Source organism: Ictalurus punctatus, chromosome 6, assembly GCF_001660625.3.
Source record: "Ictalurus punctatus breed USDA103 chromosome 6, Coco_2.0, whole genome shotgun sequence".
NCBI classification, from domain to species: domain Eukaryota; kingdom Metazoa; phylum Chordata; class Actinopteri; order Siluriformes; family Ictaluridae; genus Ictalurus; species Ictalurus punctatus.
This window is the reverse complement of record NC_030421.2, coordinates 84,783-109,358: the sequence shown is the minus strand read 5'-3', so window position 1 is coordinate 109,358 and position 24,576 is coordinate 84,783. Positions and strand designations below refer to the sequence as shown.

General features: G+C 41.7%; 1 protein-coding gene and 3 pseudogenes across 1 annotated transcript; 3 read left to right on the top strand and 1 right to left on the bottom strand.

Annotated features, from left to right (window-relative positions):
* Positions 1–16,873, top strand: part of LOC108266219 (zinc finger protein 585A-like) — a 32,344-nt pseudogene extending 15,471 nt beyond the window's left edge.
* Positions 2,276–23,659, top strand: LOC128632891 (histone-lysine N-methyltransferase PRDM9). Its single transcript, XM_053680646.1, has 7 exons — positions 2,276–2,491; positions 3,275–3,353; positions 3,486–3,663; positions 3,888–4,159; positions 6,671–6,738; positions 7,187–7,377; positions 19,854–23,659. Exons 2-7 carry the CDS (start codon positions 3,285–3,287, stop codon positions 21,005–21,007), a joined length of 1,932 nt encoding a protein of 643 aa, XP_053536621.1. The 5' UTR covers positions 2,276–2,491; positions 3,275–3,284; the 3' UTR covers positions 21,008–23,659.
* Positions 4,166–6,078, bottom strand: LOC108266905 (dynein axonemal assembly factor 10-like; annotated as a pseudogene).
* Positions 16,924–18,332, top strand: LOC128632894 (zinc finger protein 239-like; annotated as a pseudogene).
* Positions 23,660–24,576: the final 917 nt, after the last annotated feature.

Genomic DNA, 24,576 nt, shown 5'->3' with positions numbered 1-24,576 from the left:
TCCAAGGGGAAATCCCCAAAAGGGAATCCCCACCACAGGTGGATGGGCAGAGCTCTCCCCACCCTCCATGTCCCCCTGACTTGGAGTGTACTTTTTTGGCCCCAGCACGACCTTGACTTTGTGCTTTTGACCCCAGAATTTAATAGTGACTGGTACTAGCAGATTGTAGCGAGCCTAGGCTGCAGCAGGCTGAGCACAGACACACAGGAGGCGTCTTAGGTGCAAACTTGGTGCTTTTTATTTAAAAATTGGAAAGGGGAGTGGAGTGAGGTGTCATGGCGCTTGTGTTTTCTTCTCCAGGATAGGTGGCAAGGTGGTGTGACCCAGGAGGGTTGAAGCCTTTTATGGAGGTCAGGCAGCTCTGGTGAGGCAGCAAGGAAGTGTGGTCTTCCTTGGAGGCAGTTTCTTCTGTGTGAAACAGAGAGAAATGCATTGAAAGTGTCATGGAGATGCTCATTCAACTTGCTGTAGGCTGCTGGATGGTGGAGAGCTGCCACGCTGATCATTAGCCACCAGCCATGTGTGTTTCTGTGGCCCTGCCTTGCAGCCACATGCTTTCAGGCTGTCCAAAACATTAGTGGTGCTGAAGCAGAGCTGTTCTTTTAGTAACATGGTGGCAGTTGCAGGAGGAGCACTTTTTCCCTTTTGTGCATGGGCCACCGGCCCGCTAACACACACATACACTTGTAAATATTACTATGCACACACTTCACCTTTACCAAACTAGCAGTTCCCAAAGCCTCACATTGAATCAGGCTTTAGTGGACAGAGGTCTGATTACATCCCGAGTTCACCAAGGCCTTATTCTTGAGCGATCACTGTAGGCCTGAGGTGCATCAGAGATCCTGCCTCCATGCAGCACCAACACATGTACTACCCCAGTTCTGGTGGGTATATGGGGTATATGATGTTCCCCCTCTGGAGAGGAAGACAGCGCATGGGGAGACATTAGAGAGGCAGGGGAGGTAAAGTGAGGTGGGAATTGGGTCTGGTTTTGGGGCTGGAACTGGGGGATAAGAGGAGAGGAGAAATAGAGAGCATGAAAGACCAGTGATCCTCCACAACTGCATTGGCTTCATCCCAGGATGCAGGCCGGTGGCCCTGGACCCACTCCTTGGTTCCTGTCGGCAGTTAAGTGAGGAATTGCTCAAGTACCACAGGCTCAATGATCTGTTCTGCATCTTGCTCCTCCACTTTAAACCAGTCTCTCAGCTGCTGTGCGTAGATGAAGGGGCAGCTGACAATGGAGGCTGCAGCAATCCGATAAACTCACAAAATCCTCACAAAAAGGTTTTGTTATTGAAAATCTGTGGCTTGCATGGAACATTTCACCACTGGGTTTAAGATCAGGAAAAAAAGGTTTTCAAACATTGCAAGGGTTTATTCCATCCAAGGCTGTCCACCATATGCCTGGAATTTCACCTGATCCCCAACCTTCATTTTGCAAGTGATGAGCCCACCTGATGGCTCCATGCAACCAGGCACTTGCCTGTGGACACCACCTTCAGGCCTGGGGTTTGGGAAACTGTGTAAAATGTAAATAAAAACAGAATGCAATCATTTGTAAATCCCATAAACCCATATGTTCTTCACAATAGAACATAGAAAACATATCAAATGTTTAAACTGAATAAATGTACCATTTTAAGAAAAAAAAAAGGTAAGGTAAATATGAATTTGATGGCAGCAACATGTCTCAACAAAGTTGTGACAGAGGCAAGAAAAGTCTGGAAAAGTAATTGCTACTTATCAAATCTATTGGACCAATAGCTCCACATTTACTGCCAATTTCAGGTTTTGTTCTGCTATAGTGCCACCAACTGGTCACACTCAGTAAATGTTTTTTTTTCATACATACATACCCCAAGTTTGGTGAAAAATTTAATTCTGTTCAAGAGTTATAGCCATTTAAGTAAAAGTGGCCATGCCCAATTTTTCTTAACCCTATTAAGCCTGAGGTGTAAATCAAAACTTAACATAAAGGGTAAATCAAAAAAAAAATTAATTTTAAAAAAATTATTATTGATCTAAGGCATCCAAAACTCGTCCTTTAATAGTTTTATTTCAGTTGAGCAAAAGACCTACTTTGCACAATGAGTTTTTTTTAATAATCTCAAATATTTAATGGACAATTTGATTGACAGCATTGATATTCTAGGCAAATTTGTTAAGTATCAGGAGATAGTTTTATATTCTTTCATATAATAAATGAAAGAATATTGACTGAATAGTTCGTCTCCCATTCGGATCATGGTAATGACTTTATACATCAGTTGGTGGCGGTAAAGCGACCAGTCGCAACTTCTCCAGCCGCCAGGAAACACCGAAGTAGAAAAAGACTCGACAGCATTCTCAGCTTTAGCTTACAGAGCTACTATTCAGATTAAATAATTTCTGACAGAGTTTTGCAGTTCGATAGAATTAAAATAAAAGCACGTTATTGTGTCTATTTCTGAGGATTTAAAACCTCGTTCTGCTTTAAAAACCTGAGGTAAGTTAACCTGAAGCTGTGTGGCCGAATCCCAAATAGATCTCCACTTCACTGTTTAAGTGCACTACATTCAGTATGAAATAATGCCGTGTACACCCTATGTAGTACACTGTTTATCTAATAAGGAGAGATTTGTAGTTCGGCCTTAGCGAGGCGTTTTAGTGGCTTAGCTGTTGTCCATTTGTGTGTTTAAAGTATTATAAATAGCGATGCACCGATGTTTCGGCCGATAATCGATTATATCCTGTCAATAAAAAGTGAGCGGGAAAACACATCGATTTCGTGCTTTGTGTAAAGATGTCTCTTGTGTGGAATGACGACAAAACTGCAGTTTGTTAGCTCTGTAACACTGCACTGCTAAAATTTTATACCGGAAGTGAGGAGCAGTGAAGCGGAAGTTTCAGCGTCGAGTCTAATTTAATTTTCATTTTATTTTTTACCGCGCTGCTCGTGCTGAATTAAATCATCAGTACACTTTTGAAATATAAATACATATAAAAGGTGTGTGTTATAGACACCTATATGAACACTTTACAGTTGGATTTGTGACTGTAAGTCATTCCCTTCAAATGCTATTGAAGTTAGAAACGTACATCAATGCCGTCTTTAGAGACGGTCCCTTAATTTGCGGAAATCTGCGAATATCGAACCTGAAGCCAACTTTATACCAGGTCTGTTTAAAGGGTTAAAGTCCATAAAATATTCCTCTCCTGTCCTCCAATTGTTACAGGATAAAATATATTATTATTGTGATGATGATGATGATGAATAATGTTTGTTTAGAGGTGTTATAATGAGATCAGCAGGAAACAGACCACGCTCCTCCAGGAAGTCTTGGGTTCCTGATCCTGCTCCTTCACAGGTAAAGCTTAATGATGAGTTGTGTTACAGAAAAAACAATAACATGTTCAAATTAGGAAACCTTATAAACAGATCTATAAACAGTGTTGATGTTTTGTTTGCTGAAGAAGTGTTATTGCTGTTTGATCTTTAGCTGTGTGAGGACGTGAAAACAGAGACTTCAGATGGAGGAACATCCGAAGTGTCAGAAGTCTGTGTGAAGAAAGAGGAGCCGCTGGAGCTGAACATCTACAGCCATGGAGATGATTTCAACACCACACCTGAAGTTATTTCCATTAAAGAGGAAGATCCTGACAATAAAGACTCCCTCTGTAAGACATCAGGCCTCTCAGGAGCTCAGTAACACACTCACTGATGATTCTTATTTTAAATTATTATTATGTAAAAACAAATATTTAAAATCATATGCTATACATGGCGGCACACTTAAAAATGTAAAAATGCATTTTAAAAGCTTTAATTATGTTCATTGCAGTTTATTAAGAATTATTTTGAGCATTATTTCTTCACATTATTATATTTTCTTTCCCTCCAGACTGTGAGGTTTGCAAATCCTTCTTCTTCAACAAGTGTGAGGTTCACGGACCGCCCCTCTTCATCCCTGATACTCCTGTTCCCATGGGAGTCCCTGACCGAGCCAGACAAACTCTTCCTCCTGGAATAGAGATTCGGAAGTCCGGTATTCCTCATGCAGGTCTGGGGGTGTTTAATAAGGGGGAGACTGTTCCAGTAGGTGCACACTTCGGACCCTACCAGGGAGAGCTGGTAGACAGAGAGGAAGCCATGAGCAGTGGATATTCCTGGGTGGTGAGCTTTTACACATTTATTATAAATATTATAATCTAAATTACATTACTGAAGACTTAGCGGTTAGTGTCACTTCCTATTATTTTCCAGATCAGTTTTATTGCATCCTGCTCCCTATTTTATTGTTCAGTGGTATAATCTGTTTAAATGTTTCAAAAACATAATTAACACTGACAAACAAGAAACTGATGTCAGTTTTAATTAAAAGATTTTATTTAAAGCTTTTAAAGATGGTTTACTGTGAAAAACATTTCATATTCAAAAGTAATGGCACAGGTCCAATTAGAAGTAGAAGTAGAAGACTTCAGTTCATATCATTTCACTCTAACTGAAGTTAGTCATGTTTGCATACAAACAGACTCACATTTGGTTTGTAGAGGAAACACATAATAAGAAGAAGAAGAAGAGAAGGTGGCCCAGAGTCACAGGATATGAGCTCACACTCTGTTCAGCTTGGTGACTATGAGGACCCGCACAGACTGATCAAAGGAAGCACACGCACACAGGCCCTGCTTGTCGGGACTCCAATCCAGGCTGGTGATGGGTTGTGTGGACAGAGTGATATTCTGCAGGACATTGAGCGTCCCAGCCACTCCTCTGTCTACTCGATCTCCATCCTTCTCACTCCTCTTTTCTGGATACTCATATTTCCATAAGTGCAGGTTCCCATCTCCGCCTGCTGTCATGAAGATGTCCCGGTTTTGGGGCAAATGCCTCACTTGCCATAAAGTAGATTTGTGGGCTTTTTCAAAAACAGATGCAAAGCCTTTGGTCAGATGCTGAGTCCTCATGTCAAAGACATGAAATTTGCCCTCTAAAGATGTCCCCACTAGTTTATTCATGTTGATAGCTTTTCTGTCAAATTCAACACTGCACACACCATTTTTAATATTTTTCTCCCATCGCAGAGACTTATTTCGGAGATCAAACAGCTTAATATCGCCATTATCATAACCAGCATATACACAGCATATCCTGGTCGTTAAAGGCGTGACCAAATGCAACAGTCCAACAGTCTCTCTTGGTCTCGCCTTCTGTCGGCTCCATGTTTGCCACAGGTTTGTCTTTTTGCCTCGGATCCCACACTTTAACTGTACCATCTCGGCTCCCTGTAACGATCTCTGGTGCGTCGTCTCCGATGCCTAAGCATCGATGCTGTTGATTATTTCCTTGTGGCCTTTCACAGAGTACACTGGAACCTCTGATGGCCCAAGATTCCACACGTGAAGGTTGCCGTCAAAATCGCCTGTGGCCAAATGTCTCTGCTGGAGAGATGTCGCCCCAAATGTTCCACATTTGAATGCCTTGGGCTTTTCGATCTCTTTGACAAGCTGCACGTCTCCATGCTGAACCACGTACACCTGCAGGACCCCAGTTCCTCTGGCGAAGTTTCCCATACAAACAAACTTCGCGCTGCAGGGAATCCACTTACAGTCGAAAAACGTGTAGTTCAGGCTCTTCTGGATGTGCGCAATGATCTGTGTCTTTTCCAGAGGCGTTGACATTTCGTACATAAATAACACCAGGCAGGAAACACAGAACACCGAACCAGCTCGAGGTTTTTAGACGAATTCCAAAGCGTATTCTATTGCAACCCTGAGACTATCAGTTTTAATCAGCTTGTGCAGTTTGCTGTGTGTAGGATGTCACCAGTCCAGTTGCTAAAATAATATCAGAATGACATACCACTTCATGATGTTTACTTCACCACGAAATAAGTGAATTTACCTAGTATCTAAATACTAGGTATAATATTAGTCAGATTAGGTTAACCCATTGACAGATAACTCTAACCCTAAATAAGAGAGAAATACAAAGTTTAATAATAAAAAGAAGAAAGGTATGTGTTATAATACGGTACAATACTAATTATATAACAATGGAAAATATTTACACCTGATGGATAAGAAAGTTGGATAATGAGCATAAATGGGGAAAAGATAAATAATTATACACTATCTGGCCAAATGTTTCTGGAAACCTGAACATCAAACCCATATGTGGTTCTTCCCAAAATTGTTGCCACAAAGTTGGAGGAATACAGTTGTCAAGAATGTCGTTGGTGTATATCCTCGCCTGACTTAACTGATGCTCTTATGGCTGAGCCTCAGTCATCAAGCTACAGTGTTGTTTCATGTCTGATTTTACCAGGCATATAACACCAAACGTGACCTGGTTGTTGAGGTCTATATGCCGTTAAGAAAAAACACAGGGATCACACATTCATGGAGCATGGAATTATCTCTCTCTCTCTCTCTCACACACACACACACAGTATATAAACAAAGCAGGTTTAGAAAATAATAGGCAACTTTCTGATGTGATTGGCTTGAAGGGAATGTGTGTGGAGATCTTTCTTTCCAAAGTATTAAACCTTAATGATGTTTATTACAACAATATTTGCATGAAGCATCATTCTTATTTTTGTATAGCTTAATTTACTGGACGGCACAGGCTGATTTAATGGATAAAATTAGTAATTTGTAAAATTGATAAATGTGTGATTTGCAGGTCTACAGGAGCGGGCAGCGTGAAGAATACATAGATGCCAAGAGAGAGATGCATGCGAATTGGATGAGGTGAAATATACACCTAGTCATTTACTTTTAATGTGTTCTTTTTTGGACCCATTTTATTGAAATAACTTCATTTTTTGCCAGTCACTGATTACTCTCAGACTGATTATAGTACATGCTTACTCTCACGCTGCATATCTGATTTGGGCAGATATGGGGCAGTGGTGGCTTGAAGGTTAAGGCTCTGGGTTACTGATCGGAAATTTGGGGGTTCAAGCCCCAGCACTGCCAAGCTGCCACTGTTGGGCCCTTAAGCAAGGCCCTTAACCCAGGGGTGCTGTATCATGGCTGACCCTGCACTCTGACCCCAGCTTCCTGACATGCTGGGGTATTCGAAGAAAAGAATTTCACATTGCTGTAATGTAGATGTGATCAATAAAGACTCCTTATCATAATTTCTGATTTTCTTTCCCCTTTGTAATCCTTTTGCCCCTTTGCCTTAAACTCTTAGGTATGTGAATTGTGCTCGTAATGATGAAGAGCAGAATCTTGTGGCTTTTCAGTATCGAGGAGGGATTCTGTACCGTTGCTGTCGACCCATTAACCCAGGACAGGAGCTCTTGGTGTGGTATGAAGAGGAGTATGCTAAAGATCTCTGCCCTGCATTTGATTGCCTCTGGAATAAAAAGTGCTCTTCAGATGGTAAGGTTTGGGTCCAAACGTAATAATTTTATGATAAATATTTGGTCTTGAATGTAATATTATTGATTTAAAACCCAAAAGTATTACATCCGGTCAATTTCTTCTTGGACTGAGTTGTGAATGAGATCAAGGAACACAAGCACTGGACTAGAATTCAAGTCCTTTTTCATTCCTCCAGTCTACAAGAGGCGATGTGTAGCACACTGCATGCTCTGTCTGTGCACCTGTTAACAGGTCAAAAGTTTACATTGATGTAGTGAAAGGCTAGAATATAAGTGCAATGTTAACACAGAGGACAACTTCTGTACTCTTTTAGTGTCCAGTTGGCAGATTTTATACTCTTGATGGTGACAGAGCTTTTGGGCACCTGTACCATCCCACAGAGTTCAGCAATGAGTTTCTGGAAGTAAACATTCATGCCTTTCATTTTCATCACAGAGAATTAAAATTTTAGCAATACTTTTTAAACATAAGACTGCCTTTAACACAAGTGACTATATTGTGACCATATTATGAAAAGCCATGTTTAATGTTTACTTTTCTTTTAATTACTATGTCGCTTGCAATACCAAAGCAAACTCCACAAACCAGGTACATTTCTAAAACCATGGAAGTAATGGCAAATAAATTGGCATCCAGCTGTGTGAACATTGTGCATAGTAACTCTGACATCAGCTAGGAATACTGTGAGATACTAGTAGTATTCTAAGCCAGGTGAAAATACATGACCGCAATTCAATGTCATTGTTCTCAATGAATTATTGGAACAGTAGTTCTTGTTTCCTAAAAAAGACAATAAGTATACAGTCTTTTACACTGATCATTCTGGCATGCAGCAATAACCCTCAGGTTAATGACCCTGCCTCGGGGCCCAAATAAACTAATGACCCTGCCTCTGGTCTCCAGCTCCTAAGTGTTTACTGCTTGTGAGTGAAGCTCCATCCATCCCTCCATCCATCTTCTATACCACTTATCCTTTTCAGGGTTGCGGGGAAACCTGGAGCCTATCCCAGGGAGCATGGCACCCTGGTGCGAATCCATTGCAGGAAACAATCATACATATTCACACTACGGACGCTTTGGAATTGCCAGTCAGCCTACCATGCATGTCTTTGGACTGGGGGAGGAAACCCCCGCAGCACGGGGAGAACATGCAAAGTCCGCCCACACAGGGCCCCCGTGGGAATCGAACCCCCGAAAGCATTTATATGGTTAAAATAGTATAGTTTTTAGATAGTATTTATAAATTCTCTAATGGCTATTGTTAATCTGGTTTTGTCTCAAGTTTTAGTATTCCTCCCTTTGAGTCTAACTTGGTTTCAGCATCTTAATTTTTGCTCACAGTTTTATTACAGTTATGTTAATTAGCATTAGAACCTGAGCTTAGAGCTTTACTGCTAGCTCAGGGATTTATTACTAATTTCAGACTAGTAATGGGCAGGTTGCATTTTCAAATTCCAGAATTCCCATGATTCAATTCACTGTCCTTGAGCAAGACCTTTAACCCTAAATTTGCCAAAGATTAGTCTGGAGACAGGGTACTGGATTGACCTTCAGAGTTCCAATGTTTATTTGCACATTTGGAGTATACTGTATGGCTTGGGCTTGCATGGCTGCTTCTGGAACAGGCTCACTAATCTTTATTGGTAATGTAACTCATGATGGTAGCCGCAGATTGAATTCAGAAGTCTACAGAAACATTCTGTCTGCCAATTTACAGAGAAATGCATTCAATTTAATTGGGCAGAACTTTATCACGCAGCAAGACAATGACCCAAAACACACTTCCATCTCAACAAAGGACCTCATCAGGGTAAAAAAGTGGAACGTTTTAGATTGGCCAAGTCAATCACCAGACCTTAACCCAGTTAAGCAACATTTCACCAGTACAGTTCAGATCTGTCATCTCATATTAATCTCAAATCCAAATGTACACAGTATATAGCAAAAAACAAAAAATGGTCTTGCCATTAAAAAAACAAAACAGCTCTGACTCATTAAGGCAAGGACTCCACAAGACCACTGAAGGTGTGCTGTGGTATCTGGCACAAAGGTGGTAGCAGCAGATCCTTTAATCCAGTAAGTTGCGAGGTGGGGTCTCTTTGGATCAGACTTGTTTGTCTAGCACATCCCACAGATGCTTGATCAGACTGAGATCTGGCCGAGTCAACATCTTGAACTCCTTGTCTTGTTCCTGAAACCTTTTCCAAACAATTTTTGCAGTGTGGCAGGGCGCATTATCATGCTGAAATAAGCCACTGCCGTTAGGTAACACTGTTGCCATGAAGGGGTGTCCTTGGTCCGCAACAATGTTTAGGTAGGCGGTACATGTCAGAGTAAAATCCACATGAACTCCAGGACAGAAGATTTCCCAGCAGAACCTTGCCCAGAGCATCACACTGCCTCTGCTGGCTTACCTTCTTCCCATACTTCATCCTGGTGCCATCTCTTCCTCATGGTCCAGTTCTGATGCTCACATGCCCATTGTAGGTGCTTTCGGTGGTGTACAGGGGGTCAGTATGGGCACTCTGACAGATCTGCAGCTACGCAGCAAGCTGTGATGCACTGTGTGTTCTGACTCATTTCTATCAGAGCAAGCATGAACATTTTCAGTAAGTTGTGCAACAATAGCTTTTCTGTGGGATTGGACTAGATGGGCTAGCCTTCGCTAACCACACGCATCAGTGAGCCTTGGGTGCCCATGACCCTGTCGCTGGTTCACCACTTGTCCTTCCTTGGATTAAAGTGATTGTAATACAAATACTATACTACCACAGAGGACAGCTTTGTTACTGTTCTTTTAGTGTCACAGGTTGGAAGATTTTATGCTCATGTTTGGTGACATCAGAGCGTGGGGGTCTCTTAACATTCAGGGAAGTTGCAAGCATAGAGATGAATACAAGACGAGCCATTCTCTTGAGACCCTCAATTACAGTATCTGGTGGTGTGGTAGGAATCTGGCAGGTGTCACCATACAAACATGCCATGGTCCAGACTGGGGTGGGCATTTTCTCTTGGTGACAGCAGTGCCTGAATCCACCAGTAAAAGTAAAAGGCATTCCCCTATCCACCTCCATCTTACTGTTGCACAAGTTTCTTCTAGTCTGAGTGAACTCTCCTGCAACCAAGTATGCATGTAGGAGATTAACTGAGTTAACATACTCTGTATTTGAGGTGTCCTCTTGGTGACATTGTTCCCAGCCTGGTTTTCTCTCAGGGTGTCTGGTTAACTCTGGGGCAAGTGAGCAAACACCTGACCATGGCTAGTCTTGGAATTAGTGGGCCAGTATGGTGGTGGTTTGCTTTTTACCTGGAGAGACACTCGTATCGGGGTGACATGTTGGGAATCCACATCTTCTCCATGCAGACTTTCCACTGGTGTCCCAAAAGACTAAGTACTGGGTCCTCTTCTGTTTTCACTCTATACCCGCTCCTATAACCGCTCCCAGTGAGGGTTTAAAAAAAATAAAAATTTAACACTTCTGCTGTGCTGATGATGTTTGAGGAGTTCTTCACAGTCTACTCCTGGTAGGTCTACCCTCTTGTACCATCTGACCCTTGCAACTGATCCAGAATGCAGCTGCAAGGCTTGTTTTCAATCTACCAAGTCCTCCCACGTCACCAGATTGCTGTGTTCCCTGTTCTTGCATCCTGTTGTTGCCCGTATCAGATTAAAAATATTTATATTTGTATATGAAGTCAGTCAATGCTTTGCTGAAACTAGATGCTAGGCAGCTGACCATGTGTCAAAGTCGTGTTACTTTTGTTATAGAATATGAAGACTGCATACTGGTGTTTGCTTACGAACCTGCACATTATCACAAGTAAATATGGGCTTCAGTCAGAAGATTACTATATTGTGTCATGCATGTGAGAAGAGTATTACTGACTATGCTGTACTACATGACTATGTTGGTGTGTGGACTTGATCTGAGCACTGGTTACTGGAGAGTATGCATTATGCTCAACACCGCCTCTAGACATCAAGAATTTAGTTATATTCATTAATTGTGTGTTGTTGTCTTGAAATTTTGCCAATAATAATAATTGTTTTTACTTGACCTCAAATAAATTTAGTGTTCCTTTACATGAGGATATTTACATATAATAAATAACTGCGTTTCATATCCAGTTACTGATTATTTTGTTCATTTACTGCTCCAGAAGTAGATAATGCCCTGATGCAAGTCTTCACCTGCTCCTTGTGTCCACTGTCCTATACATCTCAAATTTACCTCCACAAGCATATCTGGAGAGGCCACTATGAAGACTATGTGAGACTACAGGAATCAGGGGAGATTAAATATGAGATTCTAATTCCCACAAAAGGCTCCAGATGTCAGCCAACATCATCTGATTCTCTCAGATCTGACACTTCTCACAATGATATACAGAAGGAAATTCACCACTTCTCAGACTGTGGAAAGAGTTTTAGTCATCAGGGTGCTCTCCAAGAATATCAGCACGTTCAGACGCAAGAGAAGCCGTATCACTGCCCACAGTGTGAGAAATGTTTTTCTGACCAAAGTAATTTAAGAAAACATCAGCACATTCACACAGGAGAGAAGCTGTATCACTGCTCAGAGTGTGGAAAGAGGTTTAATACGAAGCGTAGTCTTCAGATACACAAGCGCATTCACACAGGAGAAAAGCCGTATCACTGCTCAGAGTGTGGAAAGAGTTTTACTCAACTGGGTAATTTTCAGATACACGAGCGCATTCACACAGGAGAGAAGCCGTATCACTGCTCCCAGTGCGGGAAGAGATTTAATCAACAGAGTGATCTCCAACGACACAAGCGTATTCACACAGGAGAGAGATCATATCATTGCTCACAGTGTGGGAAGAGGTTTAATCAGCAGAGTCATCTCCAAGTCCATGAGCTCATTCACACTGGAGAGAAGCCGTATAACTGTACACATTGCGGCAGGAGTTTCAATCAACACGGTGATCTTCAACGGCACAAGCGCATTCACACTGGAGAGAAACCGTATCACTGCTCCCAGTGTGGAAAGAGTTTCATTCAACAGAGTAATCTCCAGCGACATGAGCGCGTTCACACAGGAGAAAGATCATATCGCTGCTCACAGTGTGGGAAGAGGTTTACTAAGAACGGCAGTCTTCAGATACACCAACGCATTCACACAAGAGAGAAGCAGTATCACTGCTCCCAGTGCTGGAAGAGATTTAATGAACAGAGTGATCTCCAACGACATGAGCGCATTCACACAAGAGAGAGATCATATCATTGCTCACAGTGTGGGAAGAGGTTTAATCAGCAGACTCATCTCAAAGTCCATGAGCGCATTCACACTGGAGAGAAGCCGTATAACTGCACACATTGCGGCAAGAGTTTCAATCAACAGAGTACTCTACGAAGGCACGTGCGCATTCACACAGGAGAGAAGCCGTATCACTGCTCCCAGTGTGGAAAGAGTTTCACTCAACAGAGTAATCTCCAAAAACATCAGAGTGTTCATGCAGGAGAGAAGCCATATCACTGCACACAATGTGGAAAGAGTTTCACTCAACAGAATCAACTCCAACGACACAAGCGCATTCACACAGGAGAGAAGCCATATTACTGCTCACAGTGTGGAAAGAGTTTCAGTCAACTGAGTACTCTACGAAGACACCAACGCATTCACACGGGAGAGAAGCCATATCACTGTTCACGGTGCGGGAAGAGTTTTACTCAGAAGGGTAGTCTTAAGATACACCAGCGCATTCACACTTGAGAGAAGCCGTATCACTGCTCCCAGTGTGGGAAGAGTTTTAATTATTCTATTTTGTTTAACCCACTGACCCCGTAAGGCCGAAAAACCGGCTTGCCCGTCTTTGACCTATTCCCGTAAGGACGATATACCAGCTTGGTCGTCTGTGCCAAATACCCGTAAGGCCGATATAGCGGCTTTACAGTCTAAACGTTATCCCCGTAAGGCTGGTATACCGGCATTACTCTGCTATGATTCCTTACTTATTTCATTATTATTTTTTGACCCGGAAGGTTGATGACGTCATTACGATGAAGCTGATCCAAGCGTGAATGTTGTTGCAACTAAAAATGCCAAAGCGAAAAGCTAATCGTGTTCCAGCTAAAGTTACACCTACAGTGAACACAGGTACATCTAAATCGGTGAAAAAAAAAGAAAACATACACAGTTACACAGGCAAGAGCAAGGATTCTAGATAGTGACAGCGGTGAAAGTTCAGGCAATGTTGAAACCGAAACTGATAGTGAGAAGGCTAGACACTTCGCCAAGAAAAATCCTTCTGTTGAAAAGAACAACTCCCACAAGGAATCAAAAACTGTTTTTCACTGTCGGGAATGCGACCAATTTCTGTTATTCGTGAAAACAGTACCTGCTGGTCTGATTATAACCAGAAAGTTGACTTTTGGCACTAAAATGCATTTATTCAAAGGCATTGACCACGCTGATGCTCGTATGGTACTTCTAAATGAGTATAAGGATTTTAGTGAGCATTTTTCGTAATTTCTCTAGTTAAGAATTGTGCTCTAAGTGGAGTAAAAACACTGAACTGCTTAATTTTCAAAGTACTATTACACAAATCCATTATTATAAGTTGTTTCAAGGCATAAAAATGCTATAATTAGAATATTGATTTTGGGGCCAATTTTGGCCCGGGAACTCAGGGTTGGCATGCTGTTTCTATGGGGAATATAGGGTTGTGGGACATAATACTGTGGGAACTAAGGGGTAAGAGGGTTAAGACCCACAAGTGCACTAACACAGTGCCGTAACATGATTTGAATTTGTCAAATTTAATATGATTTTATCATTATGGTTTGGGCTTAAATTATGTTTAAGCAGTATTTATGTATTTGATTTATCCTGACTTTCTGTGTAAGGCAAATCTCTTAATGTTAATGTAATGATCGACATGCTTAGTTTAATGTTTCTTTTTGACTTGAAATATTTATAGCAAAAAATTCATAATGTCTGCATAGATGAATTAAGTACAAGTGTAGTAACTACTGCAGCATAAGACTAAAGCAGGGCTGGTGGGAACCACATCCTGAGAGGGAGAGTAGAAAACATACATCTCACCATCTTCAACAAAACTCTTTATGCAAATGATCCCATTCTTCTACCCATTTGCCTTAGAGGAAATCACCTCTATGCTGCCTGGTAAAGAATGGTTTATACTACTGCGTTATCGTGTATTTACATCACAAGGCAGTGAAGGTGGTTTAAAGAGTGAGACTGGCAGAATTTTTCCTGGAACTCTGACCGGTCTGCGGCTACGTAGCCCCATACGCAGCAAGCTGCGATACACTCTATGTCCACCCCACAAGACCTGCCATTTTGGAGATGCTCTGACCCAGTCCTTTACCCATCACAGTTTGACCCTTGCCAGAGTCGCTCAGATCCATACACATGCCCGTTTTTCCTGCTTCCAACACATCAACTTTGAGATCTGACTCTTCACTTGCTGCCTAATAAATCCCACACTGTGACAGGTGCCATTGTATTGAGATGATCAGTGTTATTCACTTCACCTGCCAGTGGTTTTTAATGTTATGGCAGTGTATATAGAGCTATAGTAGAAGTATATAGTAAAGTATTAGTCAGGTGGCAGAGTCTGGACTTGTACCAGATGTGTTAGGTTGGATGCAGGATGGTGGGTGTGGGTCTCTTAACATTCAGGGAAATTGCAGTCAGACAGAGAAACACAAGACGAGCCATTCTCTTAAGACCCTTACATACAGTATCTGGTGGTGTGGTAGGCTTATGGCAGGTGTCACCTTTCACACATGCCATGGTCCAGACTGGGGTGGGCATTTTACCTTGGTGACAGCAATGCCTGAATCCACCAGTGAAAGTAACAGAAATGCCCTGATCCACCTCCATCTTACTTTTGTGTACATTGCTTGTAGCCTGAGTGAACTCTTCTGTACCAAAGTATGCATGTAGGAGATTAACTGGGTTACCATACTCTGCATTTGAGTTGTCCTCTTGGTGACATTGTTCCCAGCCTGACTATCTCTCTGGGGTAAGGGAGCTAGCAACCAACCATGGCTTGTCTTGGAATTAGTGGGCCAGTATGGTGGTGGTTTGGTTTTTACCTGGAGAGACCCTCATATCAGGTGTGACATGGGGGGGAATCCACATCTTCTCCATGCAGACTCTTCACTGGTGTCACACAAGACTCAGTACTAGGTCCTACTCTGTTTTCACTCTGTAACTACTCTGTGACTTTAAATTTTTTTGCTGTGCTGATGATGTTTGAGTAGTTCATGACAGTTAACTCCTGGTAGTTCTATCTCATTGTACGGTCTAACCCTTACAACTGATCCAGAATGCAGCTGCATGGCATGTTTTCAATCTCCCCAAGTCCTCCCATGTCACCAGATTGTTGTGTTCCCTCTTCTTGCTTCCTGTTGTTGCCTGTATCAGATTAATATATTGATATTTGCATATGAAGTAACAAAAAAAAAAAAAAAAAAAAAAGGTTGTTCTCTGTCCTAGTACCCGGGTAGTGGGTTAAACTTCCCCTGGGTGTCTGAAGCTTACTTGACTGTGCTGCTCAGCCTGATGGCAACTTTGTTCTCAAAGTGGCAGTGTTCATCAAAGTAGTTTCTTCAGTAGTTCTGTTCACTAGCACTACTGAAAACTACAGCCCAGCACTACTACAAACTACAGCCCCCACTGCTGTAGTTTTCCTTGTTAAATCCATGCTGGCCTCTCTGACACTTGTGCACAAAAGAAGGTAGTGTACGATTCTTGCCACTCTCTATTTCACATCATCTAAGAAATGCAGCACAACATTCATAACTGTAGCAGAGTCTCCTTTTGGTGGCTCTCCAGAGGCGGTCATTACCATACCTGATGTCCCTTCTGAGGGACTTGTGACAGATCCCACTCATCTAGAGACAGTGTGTCCTTGCTAAGTGTGTTGCCCACATGTAGTTAAGCTAGAACCTTAAAGACATACTATCTGCACTGAAAAAGCTCCTGCTTGCCAATGTGTCTTCAGTGTGTCAATGCTTTGCTTGAAACTAGATTCTAGACAACTGACCACGTGTCAGGGTCTTGTTACTTTTGTTATAGAATATGAAGAATGCTTACTAGTGTTTGCTTACGAACCTGCACATTATCACAAGTAAACATGGCCTCACAGTTAGTTTGGTGCGAATTAATGAACAAGATAAATTGCTGTTGCTGTCTTAAATTACAGCCTTCAGTCAGAAGATTACTATAGGGTGTCTTCCATGTGAGAAGAGTATTACTGACCATGCTGTACTACATAATTATATTGGTGTGTGGACTTGATCTGAGCACTGGTTACTGGAGAGTATGCATTATGCTCAACACCGCCTCTAGACATCAAGAATTTACAGTTATATTCATTAATTGTGTGTTGTGCTCTTGTAATTTTGCCAATAATAATAATTGTTTTTACATGACATCAAATTTAGTGTTCCTTTACACGAGGATATTTACATACAATAAATAACTGCATTTCGTATCCAGTTACTGATTTTTTTGTTCATTTACTGCTCCAGACATAGATAATGCTCTGATGCAAGTCTTCACCTGCTCCTTGTGTCCACTGTCCTATACATCTCAAATTTACCTCCACAAGCATATCTGGAGATGCCACTATGAAGACTATGTGAGGCTACAGGAATCAGGGGAGATTAAATATAAGATTCTAATTCCCAGAAAAGGCTCCAGACGTCAGCCAACATCATCTGATTCTCTCAGTTCTGACACTTCTCACAATGATATACAGAAGGAAATTCACCACTTCTCAGACTGTGGAAAGAGTTTTAGTCATCAGGGTGCTCTCCAGGAACACCCGCACGTTAAGATGCAAGAGAAGCCGTATCACTGCCCACAGTGTGAGAAATGTTTTTCTGACCAAAGTAATATAAGAAAACATCAGCACATTCACACAGGAGAGAAGCTGTATCACTGCTCAGAGTGTGGAAAGAGGTTTACTAAGAAGGGTAGTCTTCAGATACACAAGCGCATTCACACAGGAGAGAAGCCGTATCACTGCTCCCAGTGCGGGAAGAGATTTAATCAACAGAGTGATCTCCAACGACATGAGCGCATTCACACAGGAGAGAGATCTTATCATTGCTCACAGTGTGGGAAGAGTTTTAATCAGCAGAGTCATCTCCAAGTCCATGAGCGCATTCACAGTGGAGAGAAGCCGTATAACTGTACACATTGCGGCAGGAGTTTCAATCAACACAGTGATCTTCAACGACACGTTCGCATTCACACAGGAGAGAAGCCGTATCACTGCTCCCAGTGTGGAAAGAGTTTCACTCAACAGAGTAATCTCCAAAAACATCAGAGTGTTCATGCAGTAGAGAAGCCATATCACTGCTCCCAGTGTGGAAAGAGTTTCACTCAACAGAATCAACTCCAACTACACCAGCGCATTCACACAGGAGAGAAGCCGTATCAGTGCTCACAGTGTGGAAAGAGTTTCAGTCAACTGAGTACTCTACGAAGACACCAACGCATTCATACAGGAGAGAAGCCGTATCACTGTTCACGGTGCGGGAAGAGTTTTACTCAGAAGGGTAGTCTTAAGATACACCAGCGCACTCACAATTGAGAGAAGCCATATCACTGCTCCCAGTGTGGGAAGAGTTTTAATTATTCTATTTCGTTTAAGACCCATAAGTGCACTAACAGAGTGCCATAGCATGATTTGAATTTGTCAAATTAAATATGATTTTATCTTGATCTTGGAATTAGTGGTTCCGTATGGTGGTGGTTTGCTATTTTTTTTTTTTTTTATTGTTTTATTTTTTTACCTGGAGAGACACTCGTATCAGGTGTGACATTGGGGGAATCTGCATCTTCTCCATGCAGACTTTTCACTGGTGTCTCACAAGACTCAGTACTGGGTCCTATTCCGTTTTCACTCTATAGCTACTCTCTGTGACCTTTTTAATTTCTCTTTCTCACTCTCTCACATTATATATATATATATATATATATATATATATATATATATATATATATATATATATATATATATATATATATATATATATACATACATACATACATACATACATACATACATACACACACATACACATATACATATACACATATACATATATATATATATATATATATATACACACATATATATATATGTATATGTATATATATATGTATATGTAAATAAAATACATAAAATAATTATTGCTGGGCTGATGATGTTTGAGTAGTTCTGGACAGTCAACTCCTGCTAGGTCTGTCTCCTTGTACAGTCTTACCCTTACAACTGATCCAGAATGCAGCTGCAAGGCTTGTTTTCAATCTCCCCAAGTCTTTCCATGTCACCAGATTGTTGTGTTCCCTCTTCTTGCTTCCTGTTGTTGCCCGTATCACATTAATATATTGATATTTGCATATGAAGTAAGAAAAAAAAAAAAAAAAGCTTGTTCTTTGTCCTGGTACCCGGGTGGTGGGTTAAACTTCCCCTGGGTGTCTGAAGTTTACTTGACTGTGCTGCTCAGCCTGATGGCAAATTTGTTCTCAAAGTGGCAGCTTTCATCAGAGTAGTTTCTTCAGTAGTTCTGTTCACCAGCACAGACAGCCCCCACTGCTGCAGTTTTCCTTGTTAAATCCATGCTGGCCTCTCTGACACTTGTGCATAAAAGCAGATAGTGTACGATTCTTGCCACTCTCTATTTCACATCATCTACGAAATGCTGCACAACCTTCATAACTGTACCAGAGACTCCTTTTGGTGGCTCTCCAGAGGCGGTCATTACCATACCTGATGTCTCTTCTGAGGGACTTGTGACAGATCCCACTCAGGAAGGACACACTGTCTCTAGTTAAGTGTGTTGCCCACATCTAGTTAAGCTAGAACCTTAATGACATACTGTCTGCACTGAAAAAGCTCCTGCCTGCCAATTTGTCTTCAGTGTGTGAATGCTTTGCTGAAACTAGATTCTAGACAACTGACCACGTGTCAGAGTCTTGTTATTTTTGTTATAGAATATGAAGAATGCTTACCAGTGTTTCTTACGAACCTGCACATTATCACAAGTAAATATGGCCTCACAGTTAGTTTGGTGCGAAGTAATGAACAAGATAAATTGCTGTTGGTGTCTTAAATTACAGCCTTCAGTCAGAAGATTACTATAGGGTGTCTTCCATGTGAGAAGAGTATTACTGACCATGCTGTACTACATAACTATATTGGTGTGTGGACTTGATCTGAGCACTGGTTACTGGAGAGTATGCATTATGCTCAACACCGCCTCTAGACATCAAGAATTTACAGACTTTCACCGAATTTACAGTTATATTCATTAATTATGTGCTGTGTTCTTGTAATTTTGCCAATAATAATAATTGTTTTTATTTGACCATTTTAGTGTTCCTTTACACGAGGATATTTACATACAATAAATAACTGCATTTCGTATCCAGTTACTGTTTTTTTTTGTTCATTTACTGCTCCAGAAGTAGATAATGCCTTGATGCAAGTCTTCACCTGCTCCTTGTGTCCACTGTCCTATACATCTCAAATTTACCTCCACAAGCACATCTGGAGATGCCACTATGAAGACTATGTGAGACTGCAGGAATCAGGGGAGATTAAATATAAGATTCTAATTCCCAGAAAAGGCTCCAGACGTCAGCCAACATCATCTGATTCTCTCAGTTCTGACACTTCTCACAATGATATACAGAAGGAAATTCACCACTTCTCAGACTGTGGAAAGAGTTTTAGTCATCAGGGTGCTCTCCAGGAACACCCGCACGTTAAGATGCAAGAGAAGTCGTATCACTGCCCACAGTGTGAGAAATGTTTTTCTGACCAAAGTAATATAAGAAAACATCAGCACATTCACACAGGAGAGAAGCTGTATCACTGCTCAGAGTGTGGAAAGAGGTTTACTAAGAAGGGTAGTCTTCAGATACATAAGCGCATTCACACAGGAGAGAAGCCGTATCACTGCTCCCAGTGCGGGAAGAGATTTAATCAACAGAGTGATCTTCAACGACATGAGCGCATTCACACAGGAGAGAGATCTTATCATTGCTCACAGTGTGCGAAGAGTTTTAATCAGCAGAGTCATCTCCAAGTCCATGAGCGCATTCACACTGGAGAGAAGCCGTATAACTGCACACATTGCGGCAGGAGTTTCAGTCAACACAGTGATCTTCAACGACACAAGCGCATTCACACAGGAGAGAAGCCGTATCACTGCTCCCAGTGTGAAAAGAGTTTCACTCAACAGAGTAATCTCCAAAAACATCAGAGTGTTCATGCAGTAGAGAAGCCATATCACTGCTCCCAGTGTGGAAAGAATTTTACTCAACAGAATCAACTCCAACGACACAAGCGCATTCACACAGGAGAGAAGCCGTATCAGTGCTCACAGTGTGGAAAGAGTTTCCCTCAACAGAATCAACTCCAACTACACCAGCGCATTCACACAGGAGAGAAGCCGTATCACTGCTCACAGTGTGGAAAGAGTTTCAGTCAACTGAGTACTTTACGAAGACACCAACTCATTCACACTGGAGAGAAGCCGTATCACTGTTCATGGTGCGGGAAGAGTTTTACTCAGAAGGGTAGTCTTAAGATACACCGGCGCATTCACACTTGAGAGAAGCCGTATCACTGCTCCCAGTGTGGGAAGAGTTTTAATTATTTTATTTTGTTTAAGACCCATAAGTGCACTAACACAGTGCCATAACATGATTTGAATTTCTCAAATTAAATATGATTTTATCATTATGGTTTGGGCTTAAATTATATGTTTAAGCAGTATTAATGTATTTGATTTATCCTGACTTTCTGTGTAAGGCAAATCACTTAATGTTAATGTAATAATTAATATGATTAGTCTAATGTTTCTTTCTGATTTTAAATGTTTATAGCAAAAAATTCATAATGTCTGTGTAGATGACAAGTGCAAGACTATTGTTAGTACAGTATCTACTGTAGCATAAGACTAAAGCAGGGCTGGTGGGAAGCACATCCTGAGAGTAAGAGTAGAAACCGTACATCTCACCATCTTCAGTAAAACTCTTTATGCCAATGATCCCATTCTTCTACCCATTTGCGTTAGAGGAAATCACGCTGCTGCCTGGTAAAGAATTGTTTACACACCTGCATTATCGTGTATTTACATCACAAGTGCAGCGAAGGGGGTTTATAGAGTGAGTGTATATAGAGCTATAGTAGAAGTATTAGTTAAGTGGCAGAGTCTGGACTTGTACCAGATGTGTTAGGTTGGATGCAGGATGGTGGGTGTGGGTCTCTTAACATTCAGGGAAATTGCAGTCAGAGAGAGAAACACCAGGCGAGCCATTCTCTTGAGACCCTTACATACAGTATCTGGTGGTGTGGTAGGCTTCTGGCAGATGTCAACATTCACACATGCCATGGTCCAGACTGAGGTGGGCATTTTACCTTGGTGACAGCAGTGCCTGAATCCACCAGTGAAAGTAACAGAAATGCCCCGATTTCTGCCACCTCCATCTTAATGTTGCGTACATTGCTTGTAGCCTGAGTGAACTCTCCTGCATCAAAGTATGCATGTAGGAGATTAACTGGGTTACCATAGTCTGTACTCGAGGTGTCCTCTTGGTGACATTGTTCCCAGCCTGGCATTCCCTCTGGTGTAAGGGAGCTAGCATCTGACTATGGCTAGTCTTGGAATTAGTGGGCCAGTATGGTAGTGGTTTGCTTTTTACCTGGAGAGACACTCATATCAGGTGTGACATGGGGGGAATCCACATCTTCTCCATGCAGACCTTCCACTGGTGTCGCACAAGACTCAGTACTGGGTCCTACTCTGTATTCACTCTATAACTACTGTGACTTAAATTTTTTTATTATTATTCATATAATGAGTCTTTATTGGTCACATATACATATGCACAGTGAAATTATTTTTCTTCGCATATCCCAGCATGTCAGGAAGCTGGGGTCAGCCATGATGCAGCGCCCCTGGAGCAGAAAGTGCTGGGCTTGAACCCCAGACCTTCCGGTCAGTAGCCCAGGGCCTTAACCACTAAGTCACCACTGCCCATATTATATATATATATATAAACTTCTTTGCCGTTGATGTTTGAGTAGTTCTGGACAGTCAACTCCTGCTAGGTCTGTCTCCTTGTACAGTCTTACCCTTAAAACTGATCCAGAATGCAGCTGCAAGGCTTGTTTTCAATCTCCCCAAGTCTTTCCATGTCACCAGATTGTTGTGTTCCCTCTTCTTGCTTCCTGTTGTTGCCCGTATCACATTAATATATTGATATTTGCATATGAAGTAAAAAAAAAATGTTTAAAAATTGATCTTTGTCCTGGCACCCAAGTGGTGGATTAAACTTCCCCTGGGTGTCTGAAGCTTACTTGACTGCGCTGCTCAGCCTGATGGTAAATTTGTTCTCAAAGTGACGGCTTCCATCAGAGTAGTTTCTTCAGTAGTTCTGTTCACCAGCACAGACAGTCTCCACTGCTGCAGTTTTCCTCATCAAATCAATGATCTGTGCGCAAAAGCAGATAGAGTACGATTCATGCCACTCTTTTTTTTATTTCACATCATCTACGAAATGCTGCACAACATTCATAACTGTTCCAGAGTCTCCTTTTTTGGTGCCTCTCCAGAGGCGGTCATTACCATACCTGATGTCTCTTCTGAGGGACTTGTTGTGACAGATCCCACTCAGCAAGGACACACTGTCTCTAGTTAAGTGTGTTGCCCACATCTAGTTAAGCTAGAAGCTTAATGACACTGTCTGCACTGAAAAAGCTCCTGCCTGCCAATGTGTCTTCAGTGTGTCAATGCTTTGCTGGAACTAGATTCTAGGCAACTGACCATGTGTCAGAGTCTTGTTACTTTTATTATAGAATATGAAGAATGCTTACTAGTGTTTCTTACGAACCTGCACATTATCACAAGTAAACATGGCCTCACAGTTAGTTTGGTGCGAATGAATGAACAAGATAAATTGCTGATTACAGCCTTCAGTCAGATGATTTCTATACAGTGTCTTCCATGTGAGAAGAGTATTACTGACTATGCTGTACTACATGACTATGTTGGTGTGTGGACTTGATCTGAGCACTGGTTACTTTAGAGTATGCATTATGCTCAACACCGCCTCTAGACATCAAGAATTTACAGCTATATTCAATAATTGTGTGTAATTTTGCCAGTAATAATAATTGTTTTTACTTGACCTCAAAGAAATTTAGTGTTCCTTTACCCAGGGATATTTGCATACAATAAATAACTGCATTTCGTATCCAGTCACTGATTCTTTTGTTCATTTACTGCTCCAGACATATAATGCCCTGATGCAAGTCTTCACTTGCTCCTTGTGTCCACTGTCCTATTCATCTCAAATTTACCTCCACAATCACATCTGGAGATGCCACTATGAAGACTATGTGAGACTGCAAGAATCAGGGGAGATTAAATATGAGATTCTAATTCCCACAAAAGGCTCCAGACATCAGCAAACATCATCTGATTCTCTCAGTTCTGACACTTCTCACAATGATATACGGAAGGAAATTCACCACTGCTCAGACTGTGGAAAGAGTTTTAGCCATCAGGGTGCTCTCCAAGAACATCAGCACATTCAGACGCAAGAGAAGCCGTATCACTGCCCACAGTGTGAGAAATGTTTTTCTGACCAAAGTAATATAAGGAAGCATCAGCACATTCACACAGGAGGGAAGCTGCATCACCGCTCAGAATGTGGAAACAGTTTTACTCAACGGGGTAATCTCCAGATACACCAGTGCATTCACACAGGAGAGAAGCCGTATCACTGCACACATTGTGGCAAGAGTTTCAGTTGACACAGTGATCTTCAACAACACGAGCGCATTCACACAGGAGAGAGGTCGAATCACTGCTCACACTGAGGGAAGAGGTTTAGATTGGGGCAGTAGTGGCTTGACGGTTAAGGCTCTGGGTTACTGATCGGAAAGTCGGGGGTTCAAGCCCCAGCCCTGCCAAGTTGCCACTGTTGAGCAAGGCCCTTAACCCTCTCTACTCCAGGGGCGCTGTATCATGGCTGACCCACTGCTCTGACCCCAGCTTCCTGACATGCAGGGGTATGCAAAGAAAAGAATTTCACTGTGCATATGTATGTGACCAGTAAAAAATGATCATTATCATTAATTGTTCTATTTCATTTAAGACCCATAACTGCATTA

Bases quoted from the DNA above. Each gene is read 5' to 3' on its own strand.
- LOC128632891 (XM_053680646.1), top strand. From the start codon at position 3,285: ATGAGATCAGCAGGAAACAGACCACGCTCCTCCAGGAAGTCTTGGGTT. The intron at 3,664-3,887 runs GTAAGACATCAG...CTTTCCCTCCAG, and splicing joins TGACAATAAAGACTCCCTCT to ACTGTGAGGTTTGCAAATCC. The intron at 7,378-19,853 runs GTAAGGTTTGGG...TTACTGCTCCAG, and splicing joins TAAAAAGTGCTCTTCAGATG to AAGTAGATAATGCCTTGATG.